Source organism: Gekko japonicus, unplaced genomic scaffold (assembly GCF_001447785.1).
Source record: "Gekko japonicus isolate JY-2015 unplaced genomic scaffold, Gekko_japonicus_V1.1 scaffold1025, whole genome shotgun sequence".
In the NCBI taxonomy this organism is placed as follows: Eukaryota; Metazoa; Chordata; class Lepidosauria; order Squamata; family Gekkonidae; genus Gekko; species Gekko japonicus.
The window spans coordinates 613,101-627,494 of NW_015169203.1; the positions used below are offsets into that span (position 1 = coordinate 613,101).

The 14,394-nt window shown below is 39.4% G+C and overlaps 1 protein-coding gene across 2 annotated transcripts in view; it reads left to right on the forward strand.

Moving 5' to 3' along the window:
* The window catches only part of SNTG1 (syntrophin gamma 1), a 241,805-nt gene extending 228,258 nt beyond the window's left edge, over positions 1–13,547 (forward strand). For both annotated transcript variants that reach the window (XM_015416347.1, XM_015416348.1), the window contains one exon: positions 13,290–13,547. In XM_015416347.1, the coding sequence (XP_015271833.1) occupies positions 13,290–13,463 (174 nt within the window). In that variant the 3' untranslated portion in view covers positions 13,464–13,547. The remainder of the gene's footprint in view (positions 1–13,289) is intronic.
* The last annotated feature ends 847 nt before the right edge of the window (positions 13,548–14,394 follow it).

The following is a 14,394-nucleotide window of genomic DNA, read 5'->3' on the forward strand; positions in this document are numbered from 1 at the left end:
CAGGGCAGACAGGCGGGGGGGAGGACCGGCCTCGCCGCCGCCGCCTCCGCCTTGGAGCCCGGCGGGGGGGGAAAACCGGCCTCGGCACCGCAGCTGCCTCGGGGAGATGGGGGGGATGGAGGAGAGGGAGCTCTTCTCCCCCCCCCGCGAGTATCGCGGGTCCCCCTCTTGTTTATTCTAAAATTTATGGTATGCAAATTCATGATAAAGAATATAAACTTTTGTTATTTGCTGACAATACACTTTTGTTTCTTACATGGCCTACAATGTCAATACTCAGTTTACAACAAATCTTAAGTGAATTTAGTGCCATGTCAGGATTAAAAATCAATGAAACTAAGTCTTATATTTTTCCTATAAACATAGCTGCTCAATTAAGAGAAAGTCTTAAATGCTCTACCCCATATAAATGGGTAGCAAATACTATGTCATATCTTGGTATCAAAATCCCAGTAGACTTCAAAAGCTTTCAAAAGTTTAATCATGATACTTTGTTTGAAGAAATTAAAAAACAATTACGCAGTTGGCATAAAATGAAAATTTCGTGGCATGATAGACTTAATACTATAAAAACCTATATACTACCAAAATTTCTTTATTTATTTAGGGAACTTACCATAAAAAAATATCTACACCACAAATAAATAAATGTCAAATTGCATTACTGAATTTTTTGGGGGGGGGACTACAAACGACATTGAATTAGCACAACAACATTATGTGAACAAACAACTCAAGGTGGCTTTTAGGGTTTCCAGATTTGATTAAATATTATCAAGTAAACCATCTAACAAATATACTCAAGATGCTACAACATCAGGGTACAGATTGGATTTAAATTCAACAGCATTATACTCATCCTTACAATACTCAAGAAATAATTTAGCAATCGTCCTCTGAACAACCAAAAGAAATTGAAGATTGTTTCATTCTTAAAGTATTCTTATCCACCTGGGAAAATAGGAGAAGACAACTGGTACCTGTAATTTCTAGATTCTAAACCTTTTTTAATAAAAAAACCACTGTCAAAACCAATATGGATTTTTTACTAGCATGCAACACTCTGCCCCCTCCCCTTTATTTCCATGGCACTATATAGATACTCAGTTGCAGTTTCAACATTCTCTCCACAGCCTGTTGTGTGCTTAGCAGCCTTTTTGTATTCTGAAAGAATGTAGCCATCTAGAGGTTCCACGACTGATGTTAATCCAAGAAAGCCACTTGCTGCCTGAAGATGTAAAATAACAACTATTCATCAAAGTCAACTTTGGGTTTTTTTCCCCACCAAAGCAATCACCTCTGGAATTTATATTTCAAACAGCAGTGAAAAGACCTCTAGTGACATTGATATTTAATATTTTTATAAAGTTGCCAGCATTTTCAAAAGTGTGCTTCTTGTCTGACCTGCCAGAATGCAAAATAGCATGCTCTCTGCTGGACATCTTTTTCTTTTTCTCTTTTGCAATCAAGTCACAGCTGACTCATGGTGATCCCATGGGGTTTTCAAGGCAAGAGACATTCACAAGTGTTTTGCCATTGCCTGTCTCTGCATCATGACTCTGGTATTCTTTGGCGGTTTCCCATCCACATACTGACGAGGGTGGATCCTGCTTAGCTTCGGAGATCTGATGAGATCAGGCAAGCCCAGGTTATCCAAGTCAGGGTGCTGGACATCATTGGCTACCCAAATTTAGTTTCAGCTTTAAACTATGTAAGTTTCCTCAAATGAAAAAAAAACCGAACATATGATTGCACCCCCCCATTTTGAATATAATCCTTAATTATGCATCTATAGTTTACATGATTTGTAAATATTTGGGAAGGTTTCAAACTTGTAACTTGTGGTCATAAAGTAGCTTGACTTCTTTTTTATAATGGAGAGTTACCAACGTTTGATATGGAACGGCATTCTGAGGCACAAGAAAGGGGAGGCACATTCCGCATCCCTAATTCTATCAGACTATGCAAACTGTTCCGGAGGGTTTTTCAGCACAGGTAATAGGGCTGCACTGCGCAAAATGGTTTTACAAACTTGCTTGGATAAATGATTGAGGACTGTGGTCTATCCTGCTATGTTTAGCTTATTGTAAGCAGGATCCTATTTATGTAATTTCTGTACTGTCTAATGGGTCATGTGAATACTTATGCTACGCTTCAGTTCTTTCTGGTGTTGTACTTATATTTCATCTAGCTATCTGAGTAAAAATTTGCAGGGTGAATTGCTAGATTTACACTTTGTGATCACTTAGAGGCTAACATAAAACCACCTTGCCAGGTAGTTAAAAGTTGAAGAACCAGGTTTCTTTTGTCTTCTAATTGCCTTCCAAATTCCACCCTTCAAAGCTGCAAGATGGTTAGTCATGTGAATAGAGTGAGATCAGAAAACAAAAGATTCTGGCCAAATACGCCCAGAAGAAATTAGTAGGGTAGTATAGTGTATTCATAGTGTAGATTCAGAAGAGAATACCAGAACAGTCTAGGGTCTTTTTCCTCCTCTTTGCAGGTATTTCCCCCCAGTAATTAACAATGGAATGGCCTTATAGGCTTTTAGGGACTCTCTCTCTTTTTGTAAGGAGAGTCACAGAGATGTGGAGCTGGAACTACAAAACCCTCACAAAGATGAACTGAATTCCTGACAGTTTGAACCTGCTCCCAGCATTATGGGATCAAAGTATAAAGGGGCTGCCTGCATGCAAGAAGTAACTGCCACATAATACTTGATTTGGACTCCCAGATCACTTCAGGGGGTCCCTAGGGAAAAAAGCTACATTGATGCATCCAGTGATATAAACACTCTTTTATATTCAATACATTCATATCAATTGTGCAAATAAGCAAAAGTAGCAGGAAAGCTCCATGATAACAAAATGACCTCTGCATCATTCACTCCGACTAAGTAGTTTATTGTCAAAATTAACTAAACAAATTGCTCCACCCGCATGACCATTCTGAGCTGAAAAATTGTCTTATTAATTCTAATTACAAATAAGGCTGGCAAGCCAACTGGTTCAGTAAACTCTCATGAATTGAATACATATTGGGTTGGATCCAGCACAAAATTTCTGCTTGTATTACTGCTTTTGCACAAGTGGAAGCACAAGAGAAAGACCATGATAACTACTTATGCTAAGTCAAACGTACTATATTCCCACTGGAGTTTCTACTTGCATAAGATATTGATCAACAAATTTCCGGGCCCTATAGTATATGGGGAGGAAAGTGCTAGGTGTTGCACAAAAACTTGTGCAAGTAGAACTGCACTAAGTCCATGTATATTTCTGCTTGCATACTGTCATTTGATGCCAATATAATATCCAAAGGGTATATTTAGCTCCAAGAGCTTTCCTTCCTTCCCAGAGGTGATACTTGATTATTGTCTATTGAAAGCCTTGGAGGCTGACCTGTGATCAAAATGCATGGATTACTATAGAGCAATAATTTCTGTGGGTCAGGGTTACTACAGAAGTTTCTTAATTTAATGTGCATTTAAACGTAGTTTGTCAGAGCTCAGCATCTGCTATGAATCCTGAGCTGAAATTATATTGCAAATTTATTTCAGTTTCTCTTCCCACTGTTGCTATCATTTCTGTTTTTCATCTAGCTAGTAGCAGAAGGCTCTGGTGAGACAGGATATAGATGTACCGAGAAGTGAAAATGAAGTGGTTCTCCCCTCAGGTCCTTTGATCTTGGTCAGCAGAGCTCAGCTCTGTAATGTTCTGAGCAGAAATAAGAAGGAATGTTAGTACAACCATGCACAAGGTCACAAGGTTATGTGCAACAGAAGGAGAACTATTTTATCTGTGTTCTCTTATTTTTCTAGACCTGGCTTTGCTTCTGCTAATGATACATTTCCTTTTTGTGTTCTTCACAGGTAACATCTACTATTATAGGAAACTAGAAAAGGGCAAGAGTCCAATAGCAACTTAAAGACTAACAAAATTTGTGGCAGGGTCACTGCTCACTTCTTCAGATACTATAGGGTAGGGGCCATGGCGTAGTGGTAGAACATCTGCTTTTCATGCAGAAAGTCTTAGGTTTGATCCTTGGCATCTCCAGCTAAAGGGGTCAAGTAGGCAGTGATGGGAAAGACCTCTACCTGAGACCCTGGAGAGCTGCTCACAGTCAGAGAAGGCAATACTGACACAGACAAATGGTCTGATTCAGTAGCCCTGTTCACATGTTACAGTTAGTGCATGGACATCCTACCTGTATATTTCTTTGTAAGAAAGAGGCAACACCCATTCAGTTTACAGATGAAACCAGGGATCAGTACCTGGATAAATGTGAGGGTTTTATCACACACTCAGTTATACATATGTTGACTGTAACAAGAATTACTTAATACATATACAAAGGACAATAGAGTGTACACTGCGCACAGATTGATTGATTTAGAAGAGAGAAGAAGAAGAGATTGGATTTATACCCCGCCTTTCACTTGGAGTCTCAGAGCGGCTTACAACCTCCTTTCCCTTCCCCTCCCCACAACAGACACCCTGTGAGGTGGGTGGGGCTGAGAGAACTCTGACACAAACGGCTCTTTTTCAAGGACAGCTGTGCCAGAGCTTGTGACTGACCCAAGCTCACATCAGCAGGTGCAAGTGGAGGAGTGGGGAATCAAACCCGGTTCTCCCAGATTAGAGTCCACGCCCTTAACCACTACACCAAATTGGCTCCTTTACACAATTTATATCCCACCCTTCTGCTCTCACAAGGGCCACCAAGGCAGCTAACTATTTAAAACATACATGATAAAATCATATTTTGAAACCAATAAAACCAACCCCCACAAAACACACAATACAATTAAGAACAGAGTTTAAATATGTACAAAACATAAAAACATTGGTTAGGAAGAAAGGCTCACTGAGGGAATGCCAAACAAAACAAAAGTCTGCTGGCAGAAGACACTGATAGAGGAGGGCAAACAAAACTAAATGAGAAGAGAATTCCAGAGGCTACTTGCCTAATCTCAGAAGGTGGGGGCCCCTGAAGCAGGGCCTCCAAAAATTATCGTAGTAGTTGGGCAGGTTCAGAAGGGAGGCCAGAGTGGTGGCAACCAGGGCCAGGGCTTTCTCAGTGGTGGCTCCACTCTGATGGAATGAGCTCCCGGAAGAGACTAGGGCCCTGCGGGACCTTTCACAGTTCCCCAGGGCCTAGAAAACGGAGCTCTTCCACCAGGCCTTTGGAGCCGCCTGGAGCCAACAGTTAATATCTACTTTGGCAGAGCCCCGGCCCGTAGGTCCCTGAAACACAGCCCGTGCCAATGACCTGAGATAGCTGCAGAAGGCTGAAGAGACAATTGGAATACGAGGAATGTTGCTAGCACTTTATCTGTTTGAATTTTAATGCTATATTTATTAATGTATGTGATTTTATTATGATTGTATTATGAATTTTATCTCTTTGTAAGCTGCCCTGAGCCGACCTCAGCCGGGAGGGCGGGATAAAGATTTAATAAATAAATAAAATAAATAGGTACTCCTTTAGATATGTTGGTGCCAGATCATATAGGACTTTGAAGGTCAAAACCAGCACTTTGAATTTTGCCTAGAAACAAACTGGGAGCCAGTGTAAGTGGGTCAAGACTGGAGTGATCTGATCTCTATGATTGAACATCCTGACTGCAACATTCTGTACCAACTGAAGGTTCTAAACATATCTCAAGGCAGCCCCATGTAGAGCACATTGCAGTAATCTAATCTAGATGCAACCAGGCCATTCACCACTGTGGTCAGATCTTTTCTGTCTAGGAAAGGCCACAGCTGACTAACCAGTCACAGCTGGTAAAAGACACTTCTGGCCACAATTGCCACCTGTTTATCCAGTGTATGTAAGTTCAATGTAACTTGTGAACAGGGCTAGCATAAGGCAGCTTAATGTGTTCAACATGTGAATCACTAAGACCAGATATATCAACTTCACAAATGAAGATGATTCACATATCTGTCCACAAGGGATACAGTGGTTGTAATTTTGAGCTGAGGCTATTTCATGTGTCACATCTAGTGGTATTCCCAGATAGAATCTGTGTGTGCAACTCTGTTCCCCCTTAAAAGCATTTGAGGACATGCCAGGTGAACACAAAGAAGCAAGCCATATCATTCTACATTGTCTATTAGATCAGGCTGCTTTGTACACATGTATTTATGTTTGACTAGAGAACTATGTTGATATTCAGCCAGTCACAGAATATTTTATCTGCTAATAGCTGTAACATGAACCTGGGTATGTCAGGTAGTGTCTAGTTATCTTTATCTGTTGTTAAGATGCATTAAAACAGGGAAAAAAGATCCTGACACAGGAGAAACACTTGATTTTAAATCCATTTTGTGTACATATGTCCCATCAATTATATGTGCCAATATAGGATATAAAACTTTTATTCAAATTTGAAAATTATTCTAAAACTAGTAGAACTAATAGTGTTATTGGTATTGTTGGTTAACATGAGACTTTCTAAAGAAATAATTTACCTCCTTGTGAATTACAGGTCGATAGTTATAGCGGAAATATACAAATCACTGTGCTTAATGGTCAATTTGTTCAACACACCTTGTGATTGATTTTTTGAACAAACTCTTCTCTAGATCAGTTCATAATGAGATGCAGAAAACAATTTATTAAAGAAGTCATTCACAATAAGTATTCAGTAAATTGACCACTATACAGAGATTTTCTGCACAATATAATTTTTATCTCCAATATCAAAGAAAAGCCAAGAAAATGATGCTTCATTCCCCTAAATCCAGATTATGAAGGATATAAATTATGGCAATAATAAGAGGCTAGTTTATGTTTAGGGCAAAACCTTCTTGAAAATTTAAATTTCCAATGCTTGATGTACCTTAGCCAATTCTACTTAGTCTTGGTAGAGAGAACCAAACAACTTTACCCCTGACTGTAGTGCATCCAAGACGTGTGAATGAGGTGTAGAAAAACTGAATATGGATTGAGCTTTGTCTTTATGCTGTGAGGTGTAAAACTGAGTGAGTCACACAGTGGCTGGCTATGGAGGAGGTATCCCCCTGACTGGACCTGACTAGACCTCTACAGAAGTAGCTTGATGAGACTCAGAATGGACAGGGGAAGAGGTTGCCTCCACCTCTCCCTCTTCGTGGGACCTCCATCTTTGTCCAGAGTTGACCCACCTCCTCCTTTTTAGCCTGGCATGCTGCTCCCTATTGTCCATCCCCAGCAGGAAATCCAGGCTGGTGCTCCAGAATGTTGGATTTGTTAGGTTCCCATTGTAGGTAGGTAGGTAGGTAGGTAGGTAGGTAGGTAGGTAGGTAGGAAGGAAGGAAGGAAGGAAGGAAGGAAGGAAGGAGCATGTAGTGCATACTGAAATTGTTTTCACATGGGGAGGGAGGCTTGTCTGGTTTCTTCATTGCTGGTGTGGCTGCTGATAAAGTGCAGCAGCAATGGGGCTTCTATGTGGTTTCCCTGCCTCAATCTCTTGAGCAGCAGCCACGCTCCTTCCCCTAGGCCAATGGGGCTTTTATATTTTGAAAATGACACTAGAATATTGTTATAACAATATGTATTTATACCAATGTGTACATCAGGTTCTCTGAATTCCCAGTTTTCATTTTTTAAGGTAAGTTTCTAGCCTCTTCTCTTGCAGAGATATCTCTTTAAGCTTTCCCTGTATATCTCTGCCATGGAAGAGGCTAGAGAATTGCATATTTTCAATGAAAACTGAGAATTCACAAAACTGAGAATTCACATATTGATATAACATTATGATATTCTAGTGCCATTTTTTAAAAAAATTAAAAGCCTCCTGGAGGCAGTAGGAGGAAATGGCTGCCATAGAGAGAAGATTAGGAGAAATGGCTGCCACATGGGCAGGAAAATCCAATTTTTCCTGCCTACACAGTAGCCTTTCAGGGTATACAGTAATCTTTCCCAAAAGTTCAGGCTAAACCAGGTTTGAGAAAGACTGTAGAAAGCCAGGGAAATCCCAGAGGCTGTGGGGAAGCAGGGAGGAAAACTTGCTTCCCAAAAGCATTGAACCTATGGCAGATGACCCATGTGGAAATTGCTTGGATCATGAAAGAGTTATCATCTTACAAAAAAACCCCAAATACTGCAGGAACAGATTGGTTCTCACCCTTCAGTAGTATGATACATCTTTTAAAATGTGGCATTGTTTACTATACCCCTGCTTTTGAAAGCTCAAAAATAAAACATCTTTTCAGATTTTGTCTGGTGTTCAGATATTTTGAAACTCCATACAGAAAATGTCCCAGTGAACACTTAAATTAAATTCACACTCTCCTCACAGCTCCTGTATTTAGTAAAAATAGTGCTGCTGCTTTGTTCTCAGGTTCACAAAAGCTGTAACAACCAGAATTGATGACAACACTGGTGAGAGGGAAATCTCTGTCAAAACTCCATTCCCTTTCAGTGAAGCCTATATGGGCTTCCCATTACATTTATTTATTATCTTCTAAATGAAAGTCAGTAGCTCACCAATCTTCCCTTTGTTCATTCAAATCAGTGGATGAAATGCATTGCACATAATAGAAGGAGAAATATTAATACAACTGTAGCATAGGAAAGCTTTTCCTTTCTTCTGAAAATGCTACCTGTGTGTTTATTACTATGTAGACCTGGTGAAGCATAGTGGCTCAAAATTTGATGTGTGAGTTCCCAGTTCAAATCACACATTCATTGGCCTTAGGTAAATTGGGAGTTCTTGGCCTTGGTCCCTCATCTGCAATGCCTCATCTGTAATAGTTGCAAAAAATACAGGGCTGTAGTAAAGATTACTGGCAAATGATACTACTGGTGGTTCTAATAGTGGCCTATATCTTGTCACTCCAGTCAGCAAGTTTCAAGCCTTCTTCCAACTTGTGTGATTCTTCTGTTACAGGGAGAGCTGCTTAAGGAGGAGGAAGGCTCCTTAGACTAGAAGCCTCCAAACTTTGCTGAGTGGAGTGGTAGGATACATGCCAGTACAACAAGGTTATCATTAGTGAACAGATATTAGATTAAAATTATTAAGTAGCATATATTAACCAAGATGAATGGTGAATGTATACTAATGGATGGGTAACGGTAGGGTTCAGAAATAAATCTGAAGAAACCTAAAATAGATTTCTCCAAAGCAAGGCATGAGAACATATTGACTATGGTGTAGATCTAAGAGATGTTTGGCTTCAAATCCTTGTTCGGCTATGAAGCTTATTGAGTCACTTTGGCCAGTCATACATGTGCTGTCTAACTTACCCTATAGAGGGAGCTATCCCTTACGTGAGCTAGTCTGACCTCTTTAGAGGAAGTATACAAATGTGGTAAATTATAAAATAAATGAACTCAGGAGTTATGCTAAAGGGAGGGTGGTGTTCAAGGGGCTTAATCAAATCATCTTAACATGAAAGTAATCCCAGGAGCATGTAGCAAGCATGACACTGGTTTTTTTTAATATGTGACTTCAAAATAATATAATTTGCAGGAAATTATGTTGAGCCTGACACAATCAAAATTACAGCTCATGGGGATACATGGTACTTTTTTCACAACATTGTTGTCCTCAAAATGAGACCCTGAAATGTGATTTAAAAGCCCTTGAGCTCCCATTTCATCTTGGCATGTGATCTATAAAAATCTCAAACCAGTGCATGCAGTCTTCATTGGGAAGGGTTTGCCTTCCTGCCTTTAGCAATTTTTACTTCCATCCCATGACTGAATTTTTTAACAATGAATGCTAGAAACTAACTTCTAGTATAAAATTGATACAATTCCACTCAGAATTGTACTGTGTTATTCAAAGCAAGTGTTTTATCACAGATCAACCAATGGTTTGATGTTCTGCAGTAAACAAAATCAGAGTCTTTATGTGATATGATTAAGATTCTTACAGTTTGTCATTACAGCATGGCAAATCAGATGCTCTACATCTGGAAGATTGACCCCCCAAATTTTCATCAATAAGGGGGTCAAACAGGGTTGCATGCTTGCACTCCTTCTTTTTAACTGTTTTTGGAGTGACCTTGCATCTTTTATGACTCAGGTGGATGGACATTGCCCGAAATTAGGTTCCATTCATGTACCAATTTTGTTATATGTTGATGATGTCGTTCTGCTCTCCTGTTCTTGGGTTGGTTTACTCCGTCTGCTGAATAGCTGTCAAAACTACTGTAACATCAATCAAATCAGTTAGAACTGAACTATGAGAAATCTAAAGTCTTGGCTTTTTCCAAATCCAGAAAGCAATTTGTCTGGAGAGTAGGTGATTGTGAGCTTGAACAAGTAAAAACTTTTAAGTATTTAGGCCTCCATTTTCTTTTTTCTTTTTTTTTGGTCCCCCCAAAGGGGAATTTTTTATTTTTTTGCATTGTCTACACACTACAATTATGGGATAGGGGAAGGGATACTAATACCCTAACACTAATGGGTGATGGGTAAAGGAGCTCTAATACATATATCTACTTGATAGGGAAAGGAAAACTAAACATTCTAATCTATTTCATCTACTGGATTTGGGGAAAGGAAGTCTAATACATGTCACGATCTGAATAGCTGAAAAAATATTGCTTTTTTACCTAATATTACAAGTTATACAAAGATTTGGTTCAATTATGATAGTACACATTTAATAACTTAACACAATTACTGCCTTTAGTACTATTGTCTTAGTTCTAGAGTCTTTTCTTCTTGCGTTTCTTGGTTTTCAGGAGTTTGGGAGCAGCCTCTCCTTTCTCCAATTCAGGTGATTCTGATGACGTGGAATTTTGGCTTGTTGAATCCTGTGAGTAGGATTCTTCTTCTTCTTCTTCCCCATCTGGTTTTGAATTCTTTTCCTTCTGCTTCTTTTTTATATTAAACATTTGATCCATACATTTTCCCGCTTTTGGAACAGAATCTATTTTATATTTTTTTTCCTAGTAGTTGAAGCTCAGCCCTTCCGGGAATAACCATCTGTATGGTATTCCCTTTCTTTGCAGAGTGAGAGTGAGCATCTTGTAGAGTTTCCTCCATTTTCTAACTTCAAAGGGGATGGGATGTCTTTCAAAATTTTTATGTTTTCATTCTTGATTTTTAAGGTTTTTCCCATTGTTGACTTTAGCACCAGTTCTCTGGTAGATCGTTTCGTGAATTTTAGGTAGATTTCCCCTGGGAGTTTGTTTTTCTTTATAAAGTCCGGATAAGTCCTATAAGCTACATCCATCTCTTTTATTAAATCTTCTTGTTTATAATCCATTAAATGGGCCAAGGCAACCACCAAAAGTTATTTTAAATCCTTGTTCTTCTCTTCAGAGATCCCATGAAAACGTAGAACGTGCATGGATCTTTCAAGCTGGAGCTGTATTAGTTGCGTTTTATCAGAGGAACTCTCCTTCTCTCTCAGTGTTGAGGTTCATCATCTGATCCGTTAGGGGGCGCAGTGCATTTGCTAACAGTGAAGAAAAGTCTGTAGTTAATTCCTGGTTCTGGGAGGGAGTCAGTGGTATGTTATTTCCGGTCACCAGTTTTTTCTCCGGCGCCCTCTGTCCTCTCCCAGCCATAATATCAACAAGAAGTAAGTTTTCCAAAACAGGACAAAAGTTATGCGATTTAATCCTGCTTTGTATACTTTAGCAGATGTTGCATTTGCTTAACTTCTTATGCGCTTCTTTTAGCTCAAAGTCTTTTTATTTCCGATTTAAAACCGTTTACTCAAAAGGGGGGGCCTTGAATTCCTCTCCCCCAGCACTTCAAACTTAGGTGCTTCCAATTACTACCAAGGTTCAGTTCGCTTTTTTCACCTGAGCTTTGCTTAACTCACAGTTTGGAGCCTTGGAGATCTTTTGGAAGCATGTTTAGAAGTTTGATCGTGATCGCTTGCTCCGGCAGTCATGTCTGGGTGCCATACTAGCTCCGCAGCGACGGTACCTTTCGGGGAAGAAGGTGAGCCTCAATTCCTTGGCCGTTGCCTTGGAAGAGGCTCTCCTCAGCTCCCCAGGCTGGGGGTCTCCTACAGAGACCCCGGGGAGGTTCGGGATGAACTTGGACCCCTCCTGTCAGCCAGGTCTCAGCGCGTCTCCATTAGAACGAGATGGGATGCATCCGAGCGGCGAAACACTTAAACCGGAAGTCTAGGCCTCCATTTTCAAGCCACTGCATCTTGGGCCTATCAGTGAAGAGTTGCAATTAACAACTCCAAAGTAAATATCAATGCACTCCTATGATTTTATTTTTCTGACCGAGGGAATCAATATGTACCGGCTGTGCTTAAAGTCTTTAACTTGAAAATAAGGCCCCAATTACTTTATGGTGTCCTTATATGGATTGACGCAGTAAACAAATCAATAGAACAGGTACATCTGTCCTTCTTACGGAAAATACTGGGCGTTCCATCTTGTGTCTCATATGCAGCCCTATGTTTGGAAAGTTGCCAAAAACTTATGACCACTAGGCCGTGGCTTGTGACCTTTAAATATTGGCTTCGGCTGCATTATAACTCTGACCCTTCCAGTTATATTTACCAGCTTTTAATGGAATCGGAGTCTTCACCTTGGCTAGCAACTATAGAGAGTAAACTGGGAACTCTGAATATTTCCCTTGAATCTCTCCTTTTACTTTCAGAATTGGAGGTGTTTCAAAAAATAAGGAACAGAGTACTGGAGATAGAGCTAGCCAATTTATACAATGCAACCAGTAAGACCAGCTCTCCTCTTAGCCATGGGATACTCCTTACTGTAGGACTTCTCCCTAGTTATTTTTACCAATTAAAAACCCAAAAATCTGCAGAATTTATTCTTTTGATAGGCTTAATGTTTTACTATCCACAATTTTAATTGGAAGATTCCAGGGTATACCCCTTATCAATAGACATTGCCCCTGTTTAAATTGAACTATTGGAACAGTATCCCATATGTTGTTAGAATGTCCTTATTATAGTAATATCAGACAAAGTATTTTATCTTCAATCTTATCCAGCATTATGGATTTTACTGATGCATATAAACTGTTGTTTCTACTTAACAACACTGATGACCATATAACTGATTCAGTGGCAAAAATTTTATATGTTGCCGTTTTTGTACCTTGGGATATTTTAATTCGTGATTCATTTTATGTTTAGTTCTTTTATGTATTTGCTCAGTGTTCTCCCTTTTATAATGCCAATAAAGGTATGATGATGATACCCAGTAAAAAAATCAGAGTCTTTATGTGATATGATTAAGATTCTTACAGTTTGTCATTATAGCATGGTGTTGGAAAATGTGTTATGATGGAGGGATGGAGGGATGGATGGATGGATTTTCTCTTCCATTTAATCTTTTTGCTTTCCCTTTCAGGAGTTGGAATTCTCCAATCTGTTTGCAGTCCTGCATTGTATCCATTCATTCTTTGCTGCCAAAGTGGCATGTTTGGACCCACTTTATGTTGGCAGTCAAGCCACAGCATCTGCTGCTGCTACGGCTGCTGTTGCTACATCTTCTGGCGCTAACAAACTGAAGTATACAACTTGAAATCTCCTATTTCTGCACTTGCCACTTTCCAAGAATATAGAACACTATGTATAAATATTCATTGGCCTAGCCCTTTGAAGAACAGCAAGCGTGAGATCCATCTCAACTGAGTGGCAGTTTTCAGCAGTATGTGGTCGCATGGGGTCATTAACTAAATCCTAATTTTGCAAGGCACTGGAACACAATCCAAGAGGAAATACCTGAATTGAACAAATATGTTTTAAGTATGATCTGATTGTGCTTTGAATGACATTGGAAACAGAAGGAACAAAAAACAAATGACCCAACATGGCACTTAAGTATTTAGTACAAATTTCAAGTCTCCATAGTAGTACACAAGGAATTGTCATTTTCTTGTTTACCAGTGTTTTATATGACAACACAGTGAGCTCTGGATCAGAACAAATGTCCTCTTGTTAGGCTATAGGTGACATCATTGCAAGCAAAGGCTCAACAAAGAAATGAAAAGATGCTCCTATATTTACTTAGCAAAGAAAGCACCTTAAATGTTGTTGCAAATTCAGATCTGTGCCCTTTTTACATCATTCTTTATTTTGCTTTCCCCCCATAATTGTAATAGTAATTATAAAAATATAGCCATAAATTAGTACAACCGTTTTTCTAAGGATATGTAAGCATAATTAAGCCATCTGCTCAAAGCCTATAATACTTAAGCCACTGTAACATTTTAGCCTGGTTCTCACAAACATCTGAACAAGTGGTAAACTTGAGAGAGGACTGAGTTCACTTCAGATGGCAGTTGCAGCTCACAAGGTGTCATGCAAAAAAATTGCCTTGCATTTAGAAAATGAGATGTTGTGGAGAATAGTTATAGCATAGCTTTCTCCTTGACATGTTAATTTTCTGTGTGTATGTGACAAATTTCTAACACGTGAGTTCGCACCTGCAGACTAAAGTGGTAAAGTATGGC